This window comes from Trachurus japonicus, chromosome 9 (assembly GCF_045865225.1).
Source record: "Trachurus japonicus isolate A0001 chromosome 9, Traja_1.0".
In the NCBI taxonomy this organism is placed as follows: Eukaryota; Metazoa; Chordata; class Actinopteri; order Carangiformes; family Carangidae; genus Trachurus; species Trachurus japonicus.
In genome coordinates, this window is record NC_140915.1 from 17,472,282 (window position 1) to 17,499,898 (window position 27,617).

Here is a 27,617-nt window from a genome sequence, read left to right on the forward strand (position 1 = left end):
CTTGGACAAATCAGACTCAGCAAATAAAGGTATGAGAATGTTATTATACACAGCTGAGGAGCAGCACGCGGGGGGAAAATCTTGAGGGCTGCACAGCTAATAAAAAACTTGAGTGTTATTCCAGTGTGCCATGATCGGAGCTGGCTGTGTAAAAGGAACACCGGTCCAGGGGCTGGTAATGCTCTCAATGGTGTTTCGGCTTGACACACACACACACACACACACACACACACACACACACACACACACACATACACACACACACATACAGTATGACACCCTTCTTATTTTGCAGTGCACACTTACTCTCTCGGGGCAACCTTCCCATTACATCTTTACACATTTCCCACAGTGAGAGAGGCTTTCTCTGGCAGCGGGCCAGGGGGCTGAGCAAGAAAAAAAAAAAAAAAACTCAGCGAAGAGGGTCCATGAAGCTGCAGCAGCCAGGTCACGGCTTTATTGGAGGGGGGGGGGCTGCTTGGACGAGAGCAGACAAGAGAGAACGAAACGAACCTCCAGCTTCAAACTGTGGCAGATGATGGAATTTCACTGCAATTTGAATACAAAAGTGCGCTGTAAGGAGTTTTGGCTTCAAGTCCCAGAGTATGATCAGAAAAAAAAAAAAAGAGTTAAGCACAGCTGCAAGCAATGAGGTGTCTGGTGGCTCTCAGCAGAGCCAAGCTCACTGCCTTGATTTTATTAGCTGGATGCAAACTGCATTTCAATACTTTGTATGGCTGTCAGCAGTCACTTGTGCGGAGGCGAGTGTTTTTAAGGTTAACATAGGGATTGATCCGGGGGAAAGAGGGGAGCAGGAGGGGGGTTACCAGAATGAAATCCCACCAGAACTGATCATCAGAGCAGGAAAAAAAGAGGAGGATCTGTTAGAGTACAAACCACTCAACCTCTCTGCCAGGACACCAGGTCCATGCCCTGCGAAGATCCACCATTATCATAAATCGGCGTGAAGAAGATCAGCTTTTTCCCATGACTTCCACGCTCGATGACTCACGAGGCGAGAAGAGGTCTTCCTTTTTTTTTTTTCAAGCTGGAGTGAGTCCTCCCCACTACGACACTCGGCGGCGGCGGAGGAACCTTGAGCGCACCAGATGGTTTTTCACAGTCAGCGCTGTCCGATTGCATAACAGACTGCTGGAGATCCTGCCAAGGCGTTATTGCATTCATATTATTGTGTCCCAAATGAGGACAGAGAGCCGTGTGTGTGTGTGTGTCTGAGTGAGAGAGGAAAGCTGCTTACAGAGGATTTCTCATATTGTGTGACAGTTGTTTTCTTGATTAGTGTTCACATCCCGACCTCTCGGTGACCTTTACTGTACTGATGCATAGTTTTGTGTTTCCTGTTCTGAAGCTGGCCAAAACTTTTCCATAGGTTTTTATGACTTTTTTTTTTCATTTCCCTGTTGCAACACACTATCAGGTAACTCATTCTCATTTTTTGGTCCAGAATAAAAACAGTCTGAAAAGCCACAAAAGACATTGAGAAACTCTTTTCTCCCACTCCAAAAGTACAATGGTTCCTTCTTCATTAAAAGCAAGTAATCCTAAATTAACTCCATATACTTTGGTTTTTTGTGTCCTACAATGGTTTAAGTGAGGTTCTAATGTTTTCCCCACGTTACCAAGACAAATGTTTGAGGAGATGCAGACTTTTGGCTCGGAAAATTAACAGCTTGTTTTTTTTTTTTTGCCCTCTCCACTGTTGGGTGGTATCTGGTAGTAGAGATGTAAGAATTGTTGCGGAAGATTTCGTGAGGGCCTGCTGTTTATTGTAATCGGCTTTCACTAGAGACCGTTAACGAACATCTGCTGGACCTGTGATGTTGAGTTTAGCAGTGAAACTAACATCTTGTGAAACTTTACTTGCAGTTCACTGGCTCTTATGAACTCATACTCAACATTTTAATGGTAGACTGGCGATGTTAAAAGTCTGAAAACAGTTTTTGCCTATAGCTAGGTTTTTCTAAAGAATCGGACTTCTTCCTCTTCAGAAGCGTCACTAGGTTATCTTATCTCGCATTATCTTGTCATATTACATTAGCCTAAATTATATTGCACAGTAACACTTTATAATAAGTACACACTATTAAGCATTGGTTAAGCATTAAATACTGAATTCATCATGTATAACACATGAATACTCATTAGTATGTAGTTTATAAACATAGTTAAAAATGTTTGACTCATCATTGATAACCACTAACTGTATTTATAAACTACATACTAATGAGTATTCATGCATTATAAATGAAGAATTAAGTATTTATTAACGCTTAACTAATGCTTAATAGTGTGTACTTATTATAAAGTGTTACCTATTGCACAATACTATGTGAATACATATCATAACTTATTGCAGATTAATGCAAACTATTATTATTTATTCTTTTCTTTCTGCCTTTCATCTACACACACCTGCCTTTCATCTACACACACATCATAACTTCACGTCGTTTCCTGTTGTTGTCCGTACTTATGTCGACTGTTTGTATGTTTAATCCATGTGTTGTAACGTATTTGTCCCTTATGTCACCTTGTCTATCACTTAACTTCACCAAGAAAAAAAAATAAGTGTCACTAGCTGTTGGTATGACGTGTCTTATCAGCCGATGATACAGTATGAAGGCGTGGGTATCCCTTGCCAAATCTGACAGGACGACCACGCCTACTGCTGTCAGCTCGCTCCGTGCTCCAGCCGTGGGACAGCCTTTGTTCCGGCAGTTCATTATCTGATGTGGCCGCTTCCTTATTTCGATCGCCTCCGTGATCCAACGCTGGCGCCTGTCTGGATGGTTTTGGCCTTTTCCCAGTCGATGATGTGGTTTTCTCTTCTGCAATGGTCCGTGATGGCTGATTTTGTCTTTGTGTGGCTAAGACAAGTCACACCAACACCTACAGTAGTGTCGCTGTCCAGGTATGTAAAGAACAACCTCTCCTTTGGCTGAAATATAAGAAAACCTAGCTATTGAAAATTGGCAGACTACTATAATGAATTCCATCGAGCTAACATTATTGCCTGCAGTATTATTCCTAACCCCATGATACGCTGTGTGTGTGAGTTATGGGACACAGCTTTCGGTTATTTATCACTGATGTTGGGTCGTCCTCCTGTCCCTTGTTAGTAAGGAGGTAAATGTTTTATGTTTAAGCTGTGATACATTTTTATTTCCCAACAAGCTCCAATAAGGGACTGCATCTACAGTACTCTGCAGCACCAGACAGTGGCTCAGGGAAAGTTTTTTAAAATATATACAGTATATATTCAATGTTGTCTTCATGGTTCTTGCAAAGTATGATAAACATGGCCGCCCTAGTGACTTGGAGTCTATCCTGACGCCATCCCGCCGCCGCTGCTGCTGTAAATAGTAAAACTTCCAAGAACACGACACGTGTATCGATCCACAGCTGAAGACAGTCCAGGAAACACAGGACACTATTTACTCCTGTTTGAATAATGTTGGCTATAACAACAGAAATAAAGCTGCTGTAATAAATTCTTGTCCCATTTTTCAACTGAAACTATGAGATTCAGTGAGAACCAATCAGCTCGGGGCTGAGAGCCAGAGACATGCTGCAGGAGTCAAACAATATCAAGAGGGAGGCGGTGAGACATTGATAGTGTTGGTCTTTTCATGTGATTTGTTGACAATAACAAAAATGTTGAATCACTGACTTCATTCTTCCATGGCAGGTATTATGATTTCTAGTAGATCAGGAATGTTTTGATTAAAAAGCGCTGTAGTCGCAGAAACATTTCATACGTAGCGGGGGCAGGCGGAAATAGCAAATGCAAAAAAACATATACATGCAAAAAAAAGAGAGAAAAAAAGTATCAGGTCACTACAGAGCACTTTGTTGTTTGCTCCCTCTGCATAGTAGGAAATCCAACAGGCTCTGGTCCACTTGAGATGTGTAATTACTGTGAGCAGGCTTTGGGAAAAGGCCAAGGATAAAATGCACAAGGCCACGGAGAGAAAACACTCTGCTGCTAACCATCACTCTCTGTCAGGATAACCCACACAGCACACAGCACAGCCGCCCGAATCCGATGCTGCAGCACAGCAATCCTGAGCAGGACCTGATCGCAGAACGAGCCCCCATAACATAACATAACATAACATAACATAATATAACATAAAATAACTTAGGCAGAGCTGCTCTCCGGAGTATGAATGACATAACATGGATTTACAACATGAACTTCACCCAGTAAACTTCTGGTTTCCTCGACTTCCAGTTCCTCCTTCATTTTTGGATATGTCTCTGTGATATGGATGATGTAACAGCACAGCTATTCAAACCTTTAGTGTTTCAAGCCGCGGGGGAGCCGGAGCACAGGTGCGCTCCCTGACGCCTGCATTATGTTAGGCCGCTTTCCAAACAAGAGCTCAGACATCCATGTTTGGCTGCAGACTCCAAACATTGAAATTTCACAGACTTTCCCTCCCCTCAGAGTGAGTTCAGAGAGGGCCGCGGGGTTTCACGAGTGAACATTTGACTTACTGATCTCTGATATGCACACACTGTAACTCCAATCATCCACTCACTCAATCACTCACTCACTAACTCTGTCTTTGATTCATGTCTGGAGTCATTCGGACGGCAGGAAAAAAAAAAAAAGAGCAGATACACACCTAGAATATAAACTTTCACACATCTGGGGGGTAAAGCCAGTAAACTCAGAGCAGATATTAAATCTTTGTGCGATTGCGTGCCATGCACACAAACAAACAAACAAACAAACACGCAGCTTGAGAGAGCTTGTGAACCAAAAATTGATTTTTTTTACCTTCCGCCCATGTTGGCCAGGCAGTCCAGGGGGGCCCACGACACCAGGCTCTCCCTGGAAAAAAAAAAAAAAAAGACAAATTAGGTCACATTCAAATACTTTGCCAGCATATTTACATGACTGTGCCTGCAAATAATCAAGTGGTTTCAAAGAAGGGAAGGTACTTTTTGTCCTTTTGGAGCTTGACCAGGGGACAGTCCAGGATCTCCTTTTTGTCCCTAGAACAAAAAAAAGAAAAAGAGTTCATTTTCTTTTTCATATTTTAAGAGACACTTTTTTTTTTCCCCCCGCACAAGATATTTCCCAGCCTGCACCAGCATATTTCCTGCATTGCCACAGCTTTCCTCTTCACAAGGCATAGCTACAGGGACTGTGCAGTTTGCATTTACACTATCTAAGAGTAATGACTTCACCCTACTTATTGGCGAGTGTAGCGCTTGTATTTACACAGACGCTCAGTCCGTTTATGCCCTCCGGTTGCTCGGTTTACACCAATCCAGCGAGAAGTGATGGGGAGTGAACATGTACATTCTTCTCCCTTTTCGGGCAGTGGGAATCCTGTCTGGGTCAGCAATTGATGTCCACAGTCAGGCGCGCTGGCGAACGCAGCTGCCCAGTTATCTGTGCAATTTATAATACGTTAGAAGTCCGTGGAGAAATAGATAATTTCCTGTGTTGGTACTTATCATGAGAAGAAACAAGTACTGTATATGAGGAGAGGAAGAATTTGCAGCACTGTGATGGTTGGACTGTTATCAAACGACAGGGCAGCTGTTATCAGCTCATTACAAAACACTCTGACACGATTCATTCAGCAATTTGGAGCCTGGGTGTGGAAGTGAGTCCTGCATTGTGAGTCACTTTGGTGCAATCCCGTGGCTAATACCTCCTTTTACAAAGAAGCAGTATGGGGACACACACACACACAGTTCAGTTTTAAGGTGGAGAGACGTGTGCTGCTTTAACGGAAAAATATGTTATTGACCGAGTTAATGATGAAAGTCAGATCAAATTTCCCCATCTACAGTATACTGGCCTATTTAAACCTGCATGTTCGTGTCAGATACGACTTGGCATTGAGCAGTCCGTGGGAATTTTTCTCCAGAATGATTTCTTAACAGGGCCTGGAGTTCAGCTCCAGCCAAGATCAACACACACACACGAAACACTGTGTCTTTTCACCTAAACTAGATTATCCGAAGAGTTTAAGCTCAAACCGGAGTTAAATTAGGTAATTTCTTCTGAAAAGCTCAAGACTTTAATAAGCACTTGCTCTTTTCCACTGATTACATGGTTATTCTGTGCCTTCATTCGTTTTATATTTCCAAGTGTAATGGTAGGCTACTTACAGTAGTAGGTGATTGAACATGAGCTCGACTCAATTTCTCTTCATTAAATCCAGACGAAGTGACACATCCAAAGTAAAATTAATCAGCTAACGCACTGCATGTTTTCATTTGCTTAAAACATAGTTTCCCCTGTGTCATACCAGACAGTCTGCTGTTTGTGGTCTGTGTGCAAATGAGTCAAACTGAGCCAGGCCAGGTTTGGTTAGCCTCCAGCTGACACATATGTACGATATAAGAGATATGGGTTTTTCCCTTTGGCTTAAAAGTAGGCCAGAGCATGGTATCAATTATGCTTTAAATGCCTGAATGCTGCGGAAAATACTGAAATTCAATGCATTTCAATGGAATAGGTGCAGGCCCCAAATACGAGCAATTTTTCCGTTATATTCCAGCAGCAGTTTTACCATGCAGCCCTCCTCTGCAATATCAGACTGACATTTTATGGAGCTAAGCAACCTTCTCTGTTGACAGTTCAAACCAGCTGGAACACAGACTGATGTCAAGTACTTGCAAATTAGTGAGTCAGAAAGACATGAAACTGCTGTTCTCTCCTGAGCAGAAACAAATGGCTTTGTAAGAGCCTAGAGGAGTCGCACTATAAGAGGATCTGACCTCAGACATGCAAAAACCCCAGTTAAATCGCAAAACGCTGAGTGACAAAGTTAAACAGCGAGAAATAACTTCACTCTCGCTGTTTAAATGACCTCATTACACCTCGGTTGGAGACGGAGTATTATGTCTACACCAATCAGCTGCAACATTGAAACATCATCAGTTGTAATGGTGTAACTGATCGCTTTGTATGAACCATAAAAAGCTCTGCCAGTGTTTTTATTGTTTTTTTTCTTTATTGACGTTATCTAAACATTTGTTCCTGGTTAGAACCACTTGTGACCCTGAGGTTATGATTTACAGCGATGATCCCATATCCCATATATGTACATCTATCCTGCAAGTATAAACACAAGTGAATAGTCCATTTGTTAAAGGGGAACTATGCAAGTCCGCTCGCTTTTCCGCTGTTTCGGTTACGCTCCTCTCGCCCATGTGCATCTGTTGACAACGAAGCCGGCGAAAAATCTATAAATGGAGCGGTGGAAAACGTTACATAACATATACGATGTTATGGCGCGTGTGTTTGTGTAGTCTTGACCGTCATGAACAAAAGATTACGGGTTACAGAGCGCGTTTGTGTTGCGGTGTTCAGAGATGAGAGCTGGGACACCGGAGCGGCAACCGACACTGATGTTGCAAGGTTGGTTTTCAGCCGTGAGACGCCAGATGAAGACAGAGAGCCTCCGTTCTCACTCGTAACAAGTCACAAGTCATGTAGTTAACCATCACAATTACTTCGGAGCTTTTTAATGAAGGTAAAAATGTAGCATAGCCATGGGAGAAATCCTGCTTAGTTCCTCTTTAAAGACTATTTTTACCCATAGATTAAGTCATACTTGTGTTATAGCAGCAGAATGGTCTTTGTTGGACTGATTTGAAATATTGAACACTGTTGGCGTTGGCCATGGTTTGTGCAGATCAGCCAATCTACTGTTTTTACCACATCCTAATGGATATCTACTGGATTCAGATCTGGTGGGGAGGGCAACAAAGTTCATTGAGGCCATGTTCAGTAAACCAGTTTTAGACGACTTTAACCTCATAATATTATGAAACTAGAAGCCGCCAAGCAACAATTTCTAAGAAAAGCTGTGGCATTCACGCCATGATTTGTTGGTATCAATGGGCCCAAAGCATGTGCAACCCATTAAACCGCCAATAGTCCAGCAGCTTGGACTATTGACCCAATGTAGGATGGGTCCTGACCCAACCCGCTGCCGCCTCAGCAGAAGTTCAGCCATCGTTAACAGTTCAGTTTTGGATGAGTGTGTGCCCACTGCAGCCTCAGATTTCTGCTCTTGGCCCCTGTCTCCTGTTGCTGAAGCCAATCCACATCATGGTTGGACGTGTTGTTTCATTCTGAGACGCTTCACTGCTCACCGTCGTAGTAAAGAGCGGTTATACGAGTTGCCGCCGTTCTCCTCTGACCTCTCTCATCAACGAGCCGTTTCCATCCACTGAGCTGAGCTGAGCTGAGCTGAGCTGAGCTGCTCGCTGGATGTTTTTCTCACTACTCTGACTGAACTCCGGAGAACGTCGTGTGTGAAACTCCCAGGAGATCGACAGTTGGACAAACTCTCAGACCGGCCCGTCTGGCAACAACAATCCTGCCACAGTAAATGTCACTGCAATCACATGTTTGTTTGTTTTTCCATTCTGATCTGTGACGTTTGTGAACGTTGCCTGAAGCTTCTGACCTGTATCTGTGCATTTCACTGCTGCCATATGATTGGCTGCCTGACTAACTGCATGAACAACCAGGTGTTGGCAGGTGGAATCTATCAAGCTGTGGCTACACGATGATACCTGTTTGTCCTGTGAATTCATTGTTGGTTTTGGTGTTTTCACAAAGCTTATTGGCAAAAACCAAAACATAAAATATGACAAGCAATTTCTCTTAATGACTTAAATAAAGTTAATGTCAAGTGTTAAATTAATCAGTTGGAAAGGGACGGTGGATCACAGTGTTTTTGTTGCAGGATCTGGGATCAAGGTGTGTTCCTTTAACTCTTTAAAGAGGAACTATGCAAGTTTGGTGTCTTTTCCACTGTTTTGCTAACCCTCCTCCAGGCCATGTGTATTTGTTTACAATGAAGCCAGCGAGAAATCAATCAACAGAGTGGTAGATAACATTATATATCATATACAATGTTACGACCTGTATATTTGTGTAGTTTAATCTGTCATAAACAAGAGATTACTTCTTAAGGGGGCGTTAGTGTTGCGGTGCGCAGAGACGAGAGCTGGAAAGCCGGGGTGGCGGCCCCGATCTTGCAAAGCTGTTTTTCAGCCAAGAGATGCAATGAGTGACACACATGTAGAAGGCAAAGAGCCTCTATTCTCCCTGTAACAAGTTAAGCCGTTATTAAACCATCACAATTAGTCTAAAGCTGTTTATTTAAGGCAAAAATGTAGCATAGTTAAGACACAAATCCTGCATAGTTCCTCTTTAACTTACAAAATTGAGATCTTCCTGTTTAATAGGATATGATAAAATGATAATTTGGTGTAAAGTAGAGTTATATCCCCATATATTTCACTCTATTGATGCTGTACCTTCACTCCAGGAGGTCCAGGACGACCAGGGTTTCCGTGTGGGCCGGTGGGACCCTGAAAACAGACACAGACACAGACACACACGTGTGATTAAGGAAGAGTGGAGAGTAAAAGGTGATCATCAGGGTCATTGAGCAGGCCTCCATCTCAGCTGCAGGAGGGGGTGGGGGGGGTTAGTGCTATATGTGAGGTATTTACAGCTGTATGCACATATTGTTCCCTTTCCACTGCCTGTGTTACGGGACAGGTCAGCGCTGCCCCGAGGTCCCTCTGTGTTTGTGTATAGGTGCTCTGTGTCTCCTGTCTGCCTGCCTGTCCAAGTTATGACATATGGATGTGATTTTCCTCATCCTTACACTTTTCCACTGGTTTTTTTCTGGGGTCCCACAAAGTGAAGGCCACTCATCCATCACACCGTATCCCCCCACCCCCCACCCACACCCCAAGCCGCTTTGTGCCACAAATTAGCTATCCATGTTATATAACATGCTCAGATGTAATTTCGCGGAGGTATCTGCGCCAGGATGTTTTATCAAATCGGAGCATCTTCCCGCAAGTCCGGCCGAGCGGGGTAGGATGTACAGGAGCGGAGAATTGGGAGACAAAATCTATTTTTTTCTGGTTGAGAGGATAAATTCAAGCAAGCTGCGTGGAGGGATTGTTTGGAAAAATAAAGCCACAACTTCCTGAGGCATCCAACACAAGAGTCAACTGCGTTCAGCTGCGCACTTGTGTGGAGCGAGGTTGAAATGCTGAGCATGGAAAAATCTTTTCCCAGCAAAAAAAAAAAAAAAACTGAAAGCACTGAAACATGTTGAGATGACTTCGAAACAGGAAGCTACTGTATCTCCGTCCCTTTTTCTTTCGACTTGTTCAGACTTTCCGTGGGTTGTGAAGGGAGAGAGAGCTGGAGGTGAAAGTGAGGGATAGGATTACTCTGAGTCAAACAAACCGGAGGAGGCCAAGAGGTGTAAGTGTACGGTTGGGTGATCCAGCCGCTCTCTGTTTCTGTCTCTGTTATTTATCTGTGCTCTATTATCAGGCTGAGGAGACGAGTCAAACGGCCCAGCCCCCCCCCCCCCCTCCTCTCCCCTCCAACTGGCCAGACCTCTCCCCTCGCGGGCGCTCGCTGTTGGACATATGGAGACACTTAACAGAAGCTCATCTACAGATTTCCTCCTCCTTCTCCTCCTCCTCCTTCTTCTTCTTCAACTCCCTCCTTCACTCGCTCAATATTAAAACGTATGGAAATCATTATCTCCAGTTGGGAGCAAAGGGAGGAAGAGGCATTGAGAAATAAGGAGGTAAGAGACAGAATATTACAAATTGTATCCTCCTAAGTACATAAGGTGAGAAGCCGCGGTGCCGATGATGACGAGGTGGGCGGGTGTTGTCCCAGCGGAGGCGGAGTTACTGGGGGGGAGAATGAGTCACTTTGTCCATCCATCTTCGTGTGGGTGCAAAGTGGGATAAACATCCTCTTTGCTTAATTATCCTGACAAGAAACCATTTACAAACCACCAGCAAATAAACAAACATACATAATGAGGGCTAACCTAAACCCAAGTTAGCACAAACACACATACACACACACACACACTCATACATATACACACACTCTCACACCTGAGGCCGGCCCATGAGGGGCACCTGTATGCCAGAGTCGTGACCAGGTTTACGATGTGGGCCAATGACTTTTACAGGAATGACGCGTGTGGAGCGCTACTGTTTTTACAGGCTGTTAACCCGGAGCAGCCGCGCTGACACCTTCTGTGGACTGCACGAGAGGAAACAGCCAGCCATTATTCAATATAATGTACATTAAAACATATTTTAACTCCTCGTTAGTGCAGCTGGCACAAATATTCGTGGAAAAGTAAGTGGCAAGTGCTTCTCTGAGATCGTGACAGTGAGAAAAAATGGTGTAGTAGACTGAGGTTGGAACTGGCCCTAATTTTCTTAATGATTAATCTGTTTGTTTTCAATCAAATAATTAAATGTCAAGTCTATAAACTGCCAAATAAATGGTGTAAGATAAATGCAAATGACAATGCATTGGAAAGAACACACAATAATTCAAAGGTTTGTTTTAGAGAAGCTGCAACCAATGAGTAATGAGCTGATTTTGGTTCATTAACTAACTGTTTCAGTGCAGAAAATGATCTGTTATGGGCCTTTGGTTTGGGTTTTCTGTCGATGGATCATATTTTTGTCTCGTAATGGCGATGACTCTTTTACTCTGTGCATTCCCTGGTAACACTGAATGATAACGACACACAATAGGGCATTAGTTAAGCATTATTAAATACTTTATTCACCATTTTTTAAGCCTACATAGATAGAAATGAGTCTGTAATTTGTAAGCAGAGATATACATGTTTAACCCTGGATTAATATGCATACTGATAAGCATACTAATTATGTAGGAGGAAAGCTTTATAAATGATGAATAAGGTATTCAATAATGCTTAAAGGGATAGTTCAACATTTTAGCGAATTGGCCCATTGCCATAATCCCTATAGCCATAGCAGTTACCTTCAGTTGTTGGTGCAAGCTATTTTTAGAACGGCGGAGCAGAGCCGTGAGCGGCTCAGAGCTACACTACGAAGGCTAATGGGATTTCTTGGTTTCCCTCATCAAACTCATCAAATACACAATCCAACAACTCCAAAACGCTCTGGTGGACAAGTTGTGACCGGCACATTCACCACGCTATGAGATAATAATGGAACGTTACGATACAGAGTTGTTTTCGAGGCAAATATATGTTTGTATTAATTTACCTGTACCATGTTGAACTATCCCTTTAATAGTATGTACATACTACCAGTTTACTTACAATAATCGACTGTAGCAGCAGCTGGAAACATAAAATGCATCACTTCCTTTACACCAGAGGTGCTGTGCAGTGAACAGACCCACCACATACTTCTATATTTACATCTGCCAGGTATTGTTTGAATGGCTGCTGTGTTACAAAAACCATAATGTAGAAGCAGCAATGGAAAATTCTTTGGATTCAAAGGTCTAAATAATTTGTTGTCAGTGCTCAGCAGTAATTCAGCGGTGGTGAACAGACCGACTGTTGCTGGCATCTTGCGCAAACCCACTGTTATTTAACCTCAACTCCCCAAATGTGCTGCCGATTATCTTAAGTACAGGCACTAGTGGAAAATGTCTATGTGACTGATAATGACAGAGAGAGCTCTAATAAAGCCCAGAGAGACGACTCATTTGTCGCAACACGTGTAGTTCATTTCAGAAGAATCTAAATTTTACAACATACATAAATTTGCTCAGTTTTCTGCGCCCGATCGAACGGCAGCAGAACCAGAGCCGGGGTCTCCTAAGTCTTGTCACAGAGTGTCAGCCATTACTTCAGCAATTATGCAAATGTAATTTTCACAGAAAGCCGGCATCACATACTGCCATGCGTGCTGGCAGGTCCTTTTTCTCCGCACAAAGCCCTCTTTGATCCGCTCTCGAGCCTGCCCTTCAGGGCCGCGTGAACTGCGGCGCTGTGCCGGGGGCTTATGGCTGTGTCGGGGAACGTGGACGCTCTCACGTGTGAAGGGGGGGGGTGCAGCTGCTCGTCAGGTGGCAGTGGTGAGACTGTCTGACAGCGAGGTGTCATGTCTGACTGAGAAGAGACGTAAAGCCCTGATGCTGCTGTGTCATTCCAACCGCTGTAAAAGAGACCACACATTCTCCGCAGTTTGTTTCACATCCGACCTCCCTGGGACTTTTTCTATATCCGACGTGAAATGAGATAAGGACCCTCCAGAGACGAAGAGTTACTCACGGCGAATCAGACAATCCAGAGGAGAATAAATCCATCATACATGCCCTCAGTTTCTTGAGGCCTTTTAGCTTCACAGAACAAACGCTGGCTGGTGTCTCACTCATTTGAATGTGGTTATTTTCAGTCTGTGTGTGTGTGTGTGTGTTCAACCATCAGCCACCAACAGTACAGAGGAGCTGCAGTCCTTCTCTGCTGTGTGTGTGTGTGTGAGGTATTTCTTTCTAATCACATTAACTATCCAGGAAAATTCTGATGGTTCGAGAAAACAATCGGCGAGAACCTGAACTGCTTGCCTTTGGTTTTTTCTGAGTCAGCGCGGCCTGCAGTCGGGTCTCATGAGCTTGATGATGAATGAACTCTATAGAGGTTGGTGCACTACTTGATGGAGCTGCTGAGCTCCAGACAGGGTCTTAAATGCCTTTAATAAGATGGGGACAAAGCCTTCTTTCTTCCTTGTTTAAAGAGATTGGGTTCCCACAGCCCACCCCTCTGAGGCCCGACCACAGGGCGCAGTCTCACGGGCTGCCGCAGGTAGCTCTCTCTCTCACACACACACACACACACACACACACACACACTCCCTTGGTAGCACAAGTGCTCTGCAGGAACACTTCAGTAGCAGCAGCAGCTCTGAAAAAGAGCAACCAAAATTACCATCTATCCCCTTTTTCCCCCCCCCTTCTTTAACTTGGAGTCTATTTATTTGACAAACACAGGCATCAGTAATAGGGGCCTTAGAAAAGAAATCAAAATAACAAAACCGTCACTTGGGACAAATCATCGTCTAATATTTTCCTTCGTCTTAAATGTCTTCTGAAAACACGAGCTTAAAATAACATCTGTATTCACTCTTTTGGTTCCACCAGGAGCTCAAAGTCGTGCACTGACGCCGCACCCAGAACGAGAGACATGGCACCGGAGGCTCCGAGTCCATTACACTGGAAGCATTTAGCACTGTTAACATAGGACGGATGCCTAAATTTAAGGAAAGCGGTGCTGTTAATGAACGGGGATAGAAAGTACTTGTTCTGGAAGTACGTACATACGTAAGCTCTCATAAGTTACCTTGTTTTTTCATCATGTCCATCTAATACCTGCTGTATGCGTTCAATTAATTTTAAATTGGCAGCCGACAGATTTGTGGCTTATGGTTGTTTGCTCTCCAGCTTTACAAATGGACTTTGGCAGCAGAGAAGCACAGCTTGATCAAAGCCAGAGCCAAAGCAAACTAACGTCTGGCTGTATAATGCTCTGTAATCCAAAGATGTCACCGAGTAGTGCTTGATCAAAATGCTGGGAGATCTTCCATGTCAGTTCACTTCTGATGCTGTTATCGCACCATAATTCAGGATCAGGCTCAGTGATTAAGGCATCATTAAGATACTGAAAGAAGTATTGTGCATATGGGAGACTGTCTGGAGTTGGAGCTAAGAAAGAGGAATAAAAAAAAAAACAGGAACTGTAAGAAGGTAGATGGTGAAACTTGTGGCTGGTTGGGGGATACTCACCCGTGGGCCCCTCTTCCCTGGCTTTCCTGGTAAACCTGGAAGTCCTTGAAGGCCCTAAAAAACAGGAATAGATAGAAGATGTCAGTGAGACCTATAAATACAAAGCAGGAAATAAAAGTTGCTGCCTTTTTATTGTGTCACTTCATAGAAGCCTTGAACAGTCTTTGAATAGAATAGGAATAGGAGTGGAAAGGAAAAAAAAAATCTGATAAAAGTCACTTGAGCTACATATTAAATCAGTAAATACATCTTGAACTTTTTTTCTGCGAAGAAGTCCTCTGTCAAGCAAGATGCTGGCAGGCATGAGGGTGTCTTGTTAGAGAGGCAAGAGCAGCCCTGTCCTTCTGCAGCCAATATTATTTCAGTGCAAAACCACTACAGTGCTCTGACTGTAAGTCTGACTCATTGTACTGGCAGGGAGGTCGACTCGGCGGCGATTCCAACCACGGCCAATCACATTAATTATGGGCATCAGCTAGCTTTAAAACGATTTCATACATGGATTAGCAAAGCTCTTAAAGGTCATATCTAATGAGGGGTCAATCTGAGGAACCTGAGTTTGTACTCGAGATGTTGGGGATTGTTGCTTATTTTCCCATGGCTCCAGAAGTTTAAAGCGGTCAAAGGGGGGGAAACGGGTCTAAAAACAGCTCCAGGCGCTCCGAGCTGAAATTGGACTACTGTAATAATGTCAGATGTATAGAGCACTTTTTGTCTTGACTTGGACAGGATCAATATTATACTCTTTCTTTCAGCTAGAGCCTGTGTTTTGAAAAGCCAAGAGGCTTTTCAGCAACCTCAGGACTCTTTAGGCTGCAACCGTCAGCCTGTCCACACATGATAAGCAGTCTGAGCCGCTGGGGGGTGGGCGCCGGGCCAGAGCCGGATCTCACATCTTTATACAAGTCATATAGTTTATAGACAATAACCATTCATGACTTGAAAACCCAGACTTCAAGTCATAATGTGTATGGAGGTCATTTTGTCTTGAGTAACTTCTCAAATGGAATAACATTAAAATTGCGAACTTGACCAACACTTCACATTTTTATCACGTTCTCTGTGTTTTTTCCTGCACAGCAACAGAAAACGGATTATATTAGAGATTCAGGTACTTTACATTCAAGGTATAGAATATAAAATCCCAGCAGTGTGCAACTTTCAAGGTAGAGCTTCTGCAAGGTTGGGAACATCTCTCTCTCTCTCTCTTTCTCTCTCTCTCGCTCCAAAGGAAAACAAAAGTTCAAAAGGGCACAAAAGGATGCATCAACTTTTCTACTCACAATACCAACAAGAATAATACACGTCATGTTTGGATATTTCCACAGTACGGCATTAACACAGGTATTCAACCAACCAAAATCATATGTAATTGGTCAAGGCACCCATGGGGCCAGCACTGAGTGAGTGAGTGATGAAGTTACAACATTGGCCAATTGGCCGAGTTTGAGACTTTGGCTGCTGCTCTTTGAAAATGATGTGGCACAATCAGTTCCTATTACATCATCAGGAGATGTTTACAGTGGATCCACAACTGTTTTCAACCTGCGCATCTCCACAAACATGGTGACCTGGGTCTTTATTCACTTCAACTGCAGAAGGCAGCTGGTTTTCTGATTTTGCTCCGCTCGATGTGCAAAATTGGCTGTTTCAGAGTTTTTTTGAACAATGTCTTGTTTTGATCCATGTTAATACAAACTCTCCCTGTGTCTGTAAGAAATTAAAATCATTCCTGCATTTCAGTGGACAGAGACAGGGTTGTTATTGCTGTGTTGATGAGCTGCAGTAAGCCTTTTGTCTCATTTATGGTTGCTGACATTTCGGATTTTAGTCAGATTAAAAACTGAACTTAATAAATGATAAATTTTGGCACAGCAGGCCAAGTGGCACCATCCATGGGACTGAAATGGGGGGATTATTTCTGACAGGTTGAATTAACGTTTAACCTTTTGTCTTTGTTGTTTATGACTGCATCCCCCATGTGTCCGCATGAGGAAAAGACAAGTCCACATTGAGAGAGAAATTCTGTCCCTGCACGTATCTTTTTCACATATTACACATCCATACACGGTCCAGTTGGTTTATATCTAGTTATGATGTGAGGGAACATGAGATTTGAGGATTGCTGTGGCACTAAAAGGCGAAGTAAATGGGCCATGAGTAATTGACAGCAACTGAAATAGTGAATTTTACAATAATATTGTTAGTCATTGTCAGTATTATACATAATACGTATTCTATTAAGCCATATACCTCAGCAGGAGTCCTTATTTTATTATCTTTGCGTCAGAGTACAAAAGTTCATCCGCATCAGATCCAACTCTGCAACTGCAGTAGTCTGTCATATTTACCTTTAAAGGCAATCCTGTTATTGTTAGCAGCTGAAACATATGCCTCCTTTAATGGTCCATAACGTCAACCCTAATCCCAGCAGAGGAAGATTAAACTCAACAAAGCGCTTCAAGTCATAATGAAATGACTCACAAGACAATATGGGAAGCTAATTTTACATCCTACACTTGACTCAGCGATACGTTCAGACTACAATATTAGCCAGTGATGTAAGTCGTGAGGAAAGCAACCTTTCCAAAACATCACAGATTGATTGGTATCAGTTACTTCCCCAACGCAGTAATGGTCGGAGCGGCTTCAGGGGCCTGAAGAGCTGTGGTCTCTCTCACTGCCAGAGCAGGAAGGCTTTACTTAAAACATTCATTTTGGTCAAACACGACCTACTGTAATACAAGACAGAGATGTCCCTTTAATAATGGAAAATGTGGGTAACCATCTGTGTCAATGTGAATGTATACAGTCTACAGTCAACAGTGGTGGGTAAATGCCAAGATAAAATACTTTGTGTTCATTGCTAATGCTTTGTTCTGAATTTAGAAAGGTCAGTCTGAAACTCTACAGGCCCAAGTCAGCAGTAGATTTTTAATTGTAGCATTTTGTCACTGACGTCCGCTGCAGTAAATAGTAGATTACATGAGTTTCTCTTTTAAACAGAGTAATATCTCATGATTCTGGGGGAAGGACACGATCATGTTTCTTTCTACCAATACTGATACCAACCTGAGGGTGAGATTTTGTGATACCAATCAGTTTGGGTATTGTTTTCCAGATGTTGCTGTTTACATCAGTCTCACACGGGTGCACATGTGTTGTTTTGTGGGGCAGGACTTTACAGCACAACTGGATCAGTTGGGAAGATGATGATTGGCGACTGATCAATCTGGTCATCCTTATATCGAGATCCTATAGTCATAGCAGTAGGTTCGTAACCTTTAATTGTCGGTGCAAGCTATTTTTAGAACGGCGAAGCAGAGCCGCGAGCTGCTCAGAGCTACACTACGGAGGCTAATGGGATTTCTTGGTTTTTCTCATCAAACTCATCAAATACACAATCCAACAACTCCAAAACGCTCTGGTGGACAAGTTCTGCATGGATTTGCCTTTAAAACAACTCCATCTCGTAACGTTCTGTTATTATCTCATAGCGTGGTGAATGTGCAGGTCACAACTTGTCCACCAGAGTGTTTTGGAGTTGTTGGATTGTGTATTTGATGAGTTTGATGAGGGAAACCAAGAAATCCGCCTCCAGAGCTCGCGGCTCTGCTCCGCCGTTCTAAAAACAGCTTGCACCGACAATGGGCTCTATGCACAGCTCCACTTACTTCCTGAACTTAAGGCAGCTCCTTTATTTCCTGTCTTACATTATTGGACAAACTGATTAATCCAGGTGTGTCTGGCCATTGTGACTACTCAGACACACCTGGATTAATCAGTTTGTCCAATAACGTAACACAGGAAATAAAGGAACAGCCTTAAGTTCAGGAAGTAAGTGGAGCTGTACATAGAGCCCATTAAAGGTAACAAACCTACTACTCAGACTACTGTAGGTATTATTATGGCAATGGGTCAATTTGCCAAAATGTTTTGCTATCCCTTTAAATAAATGTGTATAAAGACAAGTTTCTATTTACTACAGTTCCCAAACATCATGCTATTGTCCAATTAAGGAAGTCTACGTCATTCTCAACAATGGGGGATGAGGTACAGCGTTTATATTTGTGTTTGTGTATTGCTATTCTCAATAGTTAATTGTGCTTTCTCCTTGTTTACCTATGACCCTGCTGTCAAAGTATCCATTCTCTGAGCAGCCACACACTCTGTCTCAGAGGAATCTGACACCTCACCGCCAGCCTCCGCACTCAGACAAACACCAACTGGCATGAACCTGACTATTTCTACCGCCGCTGCTAAAAAGGAAATCACACTGCAATCAGCACCAATTTGAGCAAAATAGAAAATTTCAAAACACCAAGTCAGGAAAACAAAAGCAGAGGTACGCAAGTAAGCAATTAAAAAAAAATCCCAGTGATTAACAGACACAGCAACACCACTATTGACTAATTAGCAAACACTTTAGAGGTGCAGCGCTCGACGGCGGGATCTGCGAATCCGCTCAGCCGTCAGCGTCCACGTCAGCGGCAGCTCCGATCATCAAAGACACACCAACCAACGCTGAAACAACAAGCTGTCAACCTTGTATATCATCGTGATCCAAAGATGTATTAGGAAACTCGCCCAAAGCGCAGAATACTGGCAGCCAAGAATTAAAAACATGCATCCGTTACAATCCAACTGCTCTAATTCATAAGACGTTCATTCATAAAATAAACAGTAAAACATTATACTATACACAAATCATGAGATAAACAAATACTCCAAGCACTAAGATGCACTCCTCAAAGGGTTTGATAAACATGCTTGTATTCATATGTGGGTTTCAAGGACAAGTTTTTTTTTGTGTTTTGTGTTTGTTTAGAGCTCACACACTCACCGGCGGTCCTGGTTCTCCCTTTAGTCCAGGTGGTCCAGCCAGCAGCGAGAAGTGGGTCGGTTCCAGGTCAAATGTTTGGAAGCCATCTGTTGCAGCTGGAGTGACTGGAATAAGCGAGGTGGGTTCGACATCCTGCACACTGGTCACTTTTGGCTCGGGTTTCTTAGAAGCTACTGTGCTCGACTGCTTTTTCTGGGGAAGGTAGGCGTTTGAAGGAGACCCCTGTGGTGTGGAAGCAGCTGCGGTCTGGAGGTTTGGCCTGGTGGAAGCAGGTAAATCCTTAGTATTCCCAGAAGGGTTCAGGGCATTAGTATCTCCTTGCTTTGTGGTCTTTCCAGCACGTAAAGTTGGGCTCGGTGGTGTCACGCTGATCCTCAGAGATGTGGTAACGGTTTGAGTCGGAAATTTTAACGGGTTTTCCAACCCTGGATGAACCGGTGGAGAAACAGACACGGCCCCGGCTCTTGGAGGGCTCGCGGTCTGATGCGCAGATGTTTTGATCTGCATCGGCAAGCGGTCAGTTGGAACGAGTATAGTAGTCCTGGTGTTTTCCTCAACCAAGGCCAGAGCGGGTCTCGGCCCCTTTTTGGAGAGCTCCGTTATTGACAGCGGAGTTAGGTGAGTGACAGTAATATTTGGGTCTGTGGAAAATAGAGGTAGCAGGGGTGGAAGCACAGGCCGATACGTGTCGGCTTCTCTGCAATGTTTCTTTATGTAATCACAATAGTTATGAGCTGCCTTGGCAGAGGGATAAATGTCAAACTGACAGATGGCGCCTTCAAACGGCGCAGAGTTGTGGTTCATTTTGCCCAGCAGGAAAGAGCCTTCCGGATCCAGGGCCTCCACTTTTTTGGAGCGCAAATCAGTATGTACGCTTCTCTGTCCACAAGAGGTGTGTAAGAACACCTGGTTGCCTTGGATATCCAAGGCCAGGCTGTGCCACCGGCCATCGTGGACGTCGTAGTCGAAGCTCACGGAGCTCCTCTGCCCGACGTGGACCACGACCTTCCCCGGGACGAACTGCACGGCGAGCTGCACTTTCCGCTTCTTGGACAGGACCGAGAAGAGGAAAGCGCTGTTGACGCGGTGGAGAGACAAACTGAGGATCAGGGAGAGGTTGGCGGAGCTGTAGTTGGCGGGGACGACGCTGCGCAGAGGCACCTGGATACGAGCCCTCGGGGTGAGGATGATCCCAGACTTGAAGGGGATGACGCCGTTAGGGACGAGGGTTCGAGCGCTGGAGGAGGACGACCCGCCCGCTCTTCGCCCAGAAAGCCCGAGCTGCTGCAGAACATCCACATCTTTGTAAAAAATAACAAAAAAAAGACAGTAAAGTCAGTGACTCTTGGCTCAGTCGACAATAAACATCTTTCAGCTTTTTAACAATATAATGATTTAAGCTTCTATAACATAATAGAACATATGGTGCCTTTATTCTTTCCTAATCGTCTAAAAGTAAAAGCTTTAATATAACACGCTGGTAAAAAGCCTTACAGGGGGCATAAAAGGAAAACTATTACCATATATAAATGTTCAAATTAAAGAGGAAAAGGGTCAATTGCATTAAACATTTCACTTTATGTCTGCACTTAATGAGCAATTTAAAACAAGATACCATATTAATTCGTGTAAGACATCTATTAAAAACCTCCCACTTCCACTCAACGCCACTGATCCTCATCAAAGCACAAACACAAGTGAGGCAGTATAAGTGACAATTTAATATGTTGTGATGCCAAGCAGGGAGTTCACAAGTTTAAAGTTAGACTAATGGAAAACATTGCAGCAGAAGCAATTAAAAAAAAAGGAAAAAAGGATGCATAAAATTTTCAATAGGGCCAAACATTGACATCCAGCTTCGGAGATTGCCACAAATTATGTAATCATTACATCAGTCTTAATTAGAACAATCTCAGGAAGCGGAGAATGAGCATGCAGCAGCTCCCTGGAGAGGACAGTCGAGTCGGGGGTAGAGGATGGAGGGTGGTGGGGGGGGGGGTTGTTAGGAGGTATATTATTGCAGAGATAGAAAAGTCATCCCACTTTATATCCGGTAATGTCTGCTGATTAAAGATGATCGCTCTGACAGGGGCCCAGGATCATGAAAACGTACCGCAGCGTTTCCTGCAGGTTGTAATTACTACTTGCATCTCATGGGAGGAAAATGCGGGGTTTTTTTTTTTTTGCACATTACAGTGTTGTGTGTACTGTATACTGCTCCTAATTGGATCCACACCTTTGTTGGGTTTAATTAAATCCACCATTCACTGTAGCAGGAAACAGCTTTTTTATTCTAGAGTTGTCTTATGCACAACAAACGCACAGTCCTGAGCAGCTGGTGACCACCCATTAACGCACAAAGAGGGGAAAAGGATAACATAACATCTCCTGGTTATGTTACTGAATTGACACTATTTAGTATTTCACAAGAAGTAAAGAAAAAAGTGTATTTTCACCTCTCAATCACCCTAAAAATCCAAGAAACTCTGTACTTCTTGACCTCCAAACCCACCCTGACCGTCCCAAACCGAGAACCACTGAACAAACAGCACCGTGGTTATTTAAATCTAGGTATTATTTTCACAAGTATAACATCCAGTGCTGTTAGAAAGTCAAATCTGTTTTCGGTTCCAACATCAAAACAGATTGGAAAGGTTCCCATTGTCATACTATTGTCTATTGTTAGGCACCGGTGCAAGTCATCAGCAATGTCAAACAAAGGCTTTTTTGTTTAGTTTTAGCAAGGTTTGGAAAATAAAGAATTGATCATCCCCAGCCAATCAGCATCCCCCTGAATACAGTACAGTGCATTAATCCTCTCAGTACATGCAATGCAGCTTATATATGAATCTCAAATATCCATATTTTTCCATAGCTACTAATGCAAAACAAATGTGGGCAATGCTGAAATGAGCTGCTAAATGATGAATGATGGCTCAGCGGAGGAGACAGGGGTATAGATACTATACATACATACAGGCAGTGGGAGGTCAGCTCAGTACCAAAGACGAGAAACATAAAACACAGAAACTGAACCGAGAACAAAGACTTTCTTCAGTTAAATTACCAACACAGCACTGATTTGAAATGTTAATATGGTACGAGGACAGCAAAACCGTTCTTTCACTTTGATTTCTGATCTACTTTCACAGCTTTTGCTGCGTACCCAAATCTAAGCGGATAGGCAGAACGCCCGAGGCTTTCTGTGACCTCCTGATGAGCTGGAGAAGAAGAAGGAGAAAAAAAAGGAAAAACTAAAAGAAGAAGGAGGATAAAACATCCTGGAGACAAAGAACAAGTGCAGCAAAACAACATAACTTTCCTCAGACATCTGGCACGTGCAGAAAACACAAGTGTGTTTCCATTATTAGTATGCTGTCAATGCAAACCCAAGGTTTCCTCCAGCTGCTTCACACTGACAATCCCGTGGAGACAAAACACTTGATTTGTTCATTCAGGGGAATTGTTGGCATTCAATAAAACAACTAGCTCTTTTAAAACAAGTGGATAAATCACAACCTGTGTTTCAGGGGTGTGTTGTTGGCCTCTGACTCACACACAAGTCTGTCTAGCAGTGACCAGATAGTAGCAAAAGTCGAAACCTCTCCCATTCCGTATTCAAATGTGCGATTTGAGAATGGATGATCTATATCTTTACCTTGTTATATATCTATTATTTACAACCATCAGTACTATTCACACAGTTTGCCTTCTGTCTGTAAGGCCTCCAATAGGTGCTGGGTCAACTGAAATAAGGTATAAGTCCTGGCACTGACAGGTGAGCCATCATCTGGAAGATAGCTGGTATTACATCTGCAGTGACTTATTGAGCCCCCCCCCCCCAAAAAAAAAAAATCTGCTCCAGCCAGGGATGCTGCACCGTGGCTGACCTTGATCAGACCCTGAGATTTCTGAGGAAATGTGTTGGCTGCTAATCTATGTGTAGCCATGGCAACTGTGCAAAAAAGACCACATTTAAATTGACAGCTAAGTTTCCTTCAGGTGTCTGAGATGAAAACGTAATAGACCTCTGATGTCTGCATGGAGGGGGGAAAAAAAAGGCTACACTACACCAATCCTTGATTCGGTCCTGGTCTTTAATAATGCTGCGGTACAGTCAGCGCCGTGCAAACAAATGACACATTAGACTGTGATTGCACCGTCATTTTCCATGAGCAGGATTTCCACTTCAAGCCATCTCCTTATGAAAAAATTACATAACACACATGGTCTCTCAAATGATCCTGGAGGTTTTTTTTCTCCTACGGTACACTAGCAGGGCTGGGGGTTTTTTATTTCTAGTGCAGCCTGCACAAATTTATAGTCTCATTAGGATCTGAGAGTTTGCAAATTAACACATCCTCACATATGAAAATGGCGGTCTCTAGACGCTCAGCAGACGCAGAGGGAGGAAAAAATATCAACTGACAAAGGCAGAATTACAGAGTAAGAGCTAGAAGCAGTCATCAGTGAATGCAGAGGCTTAAATTATCAAAAAAAAAAAACCTTCTGTGATTGAACTCTTTGTTGCAGAGAGTTAACTAAAGAAAGCAGGAACAACATCAGGAGACAGGACTGATCACCTGGGCATCAAACCTTTATGAGGTCTCAGGTTTGTTCAGGCTTAGAGACATAAGAACTGAAGGTTTTTGAGTTCATCAGGTTCATCAGTCCCAACGTAATAAATGTCTGAAACGCTTCTGAATATATCTATAAAACAGACTTTTTCTTTTTTATATCTTATGTATATACAATGAGTGCAGTTCTTTCCATAAAATTGCTAAGACCTCGGGCTTTCAAATGGACTCTACCAACAAAATGGGATGTAGAAAAAAGAGGAAATGAGGCTCTAATTCTAACATCCACAAACAGAAAACAATGCCTTGAAAATGAAGCTATATTCTGAAGTTTCGTACAAATCCTATTCAGCCCCACAAAGACCACTTCAATGGAAAAATAAAAGTTCTGGCCATCTCCTCCTAAAGTTTCCAGAGACAAGTAAACATACTGGATCAAGAGGTGCAGCTGCCCAAGCTGGGGGGAAGTGTAGATGCCAGTCATAGATAATCCCTGGATAACTTGGACAAACATGTGCACAACAAGGGGCCTGTGTTAAGGTTACTTTTCTCATTGTGTGGTCCACTGCTATGTAACTACAATGAGTATCCTATCAATTGCAGTGAGCAGGACACACCTGAAAGTGTCACTGTAACCTCCTATAAATCCATTTTAATTCCCTGTTCCTTCAGAGACATAACGCTGCTGGTTCAACACAAAGCATGCTTCCATCAGCGAGGTGTCATCAAACACAAACATACACCCACCTCTGTCTTCTGTGTGCTTACCTTGAGCTTGTGCGAGCCTCAGAGAGCAGGTGCAAGACAGTATAGTCCAAAGAATCAGGACTCTCCTGCAGAGAGAGAAAACAGCTTGAGAACATCAAAACTGATAACGATGCTGCATGTAATCTTAATCTTTCCAATAAGCCTTATTCTCTATGAAAGCAATGACAAATTCCCATAAAAGGTGGCGATTTCTATCCCTTCATTTTCATACTTAGTCTGAGCAGCAGCAACAAAATGATTCATTCATTTATTCAAGTCTAGAAAATGGACAAATCAAGTAAACATCAGATTGTCTTTGCATTTTTGTAGCTGTAAATAAGCTCATCATTAAACTCAGACTCGTGTAGTTGCAAGTAACATCAGAGGTTGCAGAGCTAAGTTGATGCACCAACAGTTTAAGTGCTAATTTTGTTGTTAACTCTGATCGTCCACCTACCGCTGCTGCAGGAAGGAGTGAAAGCATCAACAGCTACTCTGTGTTGTTCAAGGAGTCAAACATCTGTTTCAGAAACAACACGCTTTGTCTTATCTTCTAGCCTGATCAGATAAGACACTGCACACTGTAGCAGGGCTGAGGTGAAGTGTTCACACCGGACCACCTCTGACATCCCTACACCACACTGCAACACTTTAAAACCTTCAATTTAAAAGTTGAAGATAAGGTAATGATGCTTTTTTTTCCAGTAACAGAGAAAAAAAAACACTTTGACTGCAGGTTTCAAAAGGATTTCATGGACTTAAGAAGGTGCAGAATTTTCTCAGCCCACAAAAGACCATGTAATCCTTTCAATTGGAATTATATCGACCCCCATTTTCACATGACAACAGTGACATTTATCACCTCACATCAGGCAAACGCACTGCACATTTTCCACCATTGATTTCTCGGTGACATTTATATCTCTAGACAGGTGATAACAGGAGTGTTGACTGCTTACATGTAGAGCCGATATGGCCCTAAAAGGAGTTCTTTTATCGCAGAGGAGTGGGAACTTACGCTATCGCAAAGATAATATTGGTGTTTTTTAAGTTCCTGGAGCAGTGACTTAATTGTGTGCATTGCACGCCATAAAAACTGGACGCTGGTTGAGCTTAGGGAGTGGGTGTTTGAAGTGGTGCAGGCACAGTGACAAGTGCCATAATGAAAGCTGTTAGAGGAAATCTTTTACATTTGTGGTTTTCCAGAAAGCCACAGAGAGCCATCGGTCAACCACTGGCATACTGACTGCCAGCTGAAGCTCTTAAAAGTTTCTCCGCTTCCTCTTCATTAACCACTACTCTCACACACTATACAGACATTAGCAACAGAGACTAAGAAGAAAAATATATATTAAGTAATCAGGATGGGATGTGCAGTTTGTTACCAAATCTGTCATATGTCCAGCAGGGTTATATGATTATATGATGCAAGATTTTTTACTTTTCTTTTTTCTTTTTTTTTTTATCTCCCCTCCCATTGGACCAGCCAGCCAACCAGCTGAGTGAGATGCAGGACAGGGAGGAGGAGAGAAAAGAAGAAGGAGGAGGGGGAGGAGGAGGAAGAAGAGGGGAAGAAGACTTTCTCCTCCTCTCATACATCTCCCTCAAATCAGTCCCAGATATCCTGGCAGCTCATTCTGATACAATCTGCAAAGACACATAACCCCAAAGAAACTGTACAGAAAACTACACAGACTCCTTCTGAACTGCTGTCTCAATAAACCACCCCCCTGCAGCCTGTTATTAACCTGCACCACCTGTTCCAGTTTATAACCAATAGTTTCAGGTATTGATTCATAATAAAAATAATAATAATAAAAAGCAGGATATCTGTCAGCAAACTGAGCAGAAAGTTTTACAGACCACTTGTGTACAATAATACAGTTTAAATCAATAGTTGTCACATGTACATGACAGCCTGGATGCAGGTGATGTTCAAGAGCGTATGAATGACTTCCTCTTGAACCTGATAACCCATAACGAGACACACAGAGAGAGATAGAGAGAAACAGATATTTAGTATGAACTTTAAAATATATATCGACTCACCCCCCGACTCCAGTGGTTTTGAGTTTGGAGTACGGGGCATTGTCCGGCTCCATTGCGGTTACTTCATTCTTTCTTGGGAGTTTTTACTACAGTCCAGATGAGCCAGATAAAGTTTTTCCATTCCAGGTGTTCCTTGGAGGGGCCGCGCGAGGAGAGAACGTGCCAGAAAACAAAAACAAAACAACACATCAAAGAAACTGTGGGATTAACCGGCAGTGAGGAGGCAGCTTTGACTCATTGTCTTGTCCCTTTTAAAAAAAAGAAAGAAAAAAAAAACCATATAATATCCCTGTCGACTCCTTCCAGAAGATGCCAGCAGTTTCTTTAACAGACGCTCCACCTGTGCAGCTTCCTATGTTTTTTCGTCTTCCTTTCGCGCGTTTTGCAAAGTACAATGAACGTCAAGTCAAGTCCAGTCCAGCTTTCCCGGGAAACAGATGCAGGACACGATGACGACCGCCGTGGTGTGTGTGTGTGTGTGTGAGTGTGTGTATGTATGTGTGTGTGTGTTGTGTGCATGTGTGTGTGTGAGTGTGAGTGTGTGTGTGTATGTGTGTGTGTTATGTGTGTGCCGACTTCCCAAAATGAAAGTTTATTGTGGACCGAGGGAAATCTTGAGAACCGGGGGAGGGGGAACACCTCCCTCTGTCGCCCTCAGCTGACATCGAGGGAAACTAAATTGGAGCTGTTCGACCGAGCAGTTTAGCCGCTCCAGCTGAAGGTGTGTCTTCTTCACAGAGCAGGCTCTCCTCTCACATGAGTT

General features: G+C 43.2%; 1 protein-coding gene across 1 annotated transcript in view; it reads right to left on the reverse strand.

The window, feature by feature from the left end:
• col27a1b (collagen, type XXVII, alpha 1b) overlaps positions 1 to 27,336 on the reverse strand; it is a 74,782-nt gene extending 47,446 nt beyond the window's left edge. Inside the window, exons 1-7 of the mRNA XM_085786292.1 lie at positions 26,855 to 27,336; positions 24,827 to 24,891; positions 19,482 to 20,782; positions 14,639 to 14,692; positions 9,328 to 9,381; positions 4,972 to 5,025; positions 4,808 to 4,861 (exon numbers count right to left, since the gene is read on the reverse strand). Of these exons, the coding sequence (XP_085642418.1) occupies positions 4,808 to 4,861; positions 4,972 to 5,025; positions 9,328 to 9,381; positions 14,639 to 14,692; positions 19,482 to 20,782; positions 24,827 to 24,891; positions 26,855 to 26,907 (1,635 nt within the window). The 5' untranslated portion in view covers positions 26,908 to 27,336. The remainder of the gene's footprint in view (positions 1 to 4,807; positions 4,862 to 4,971; positions 5,026 to 9,327; positions 9,382 to 14,638; positions 14,693 to 19,481; positions 20,783 to 24,826; positions 24,892 to 26,854) is intronic.
• Positions 27,337 to 27,617: the final 281 nt, after the last annotated feature.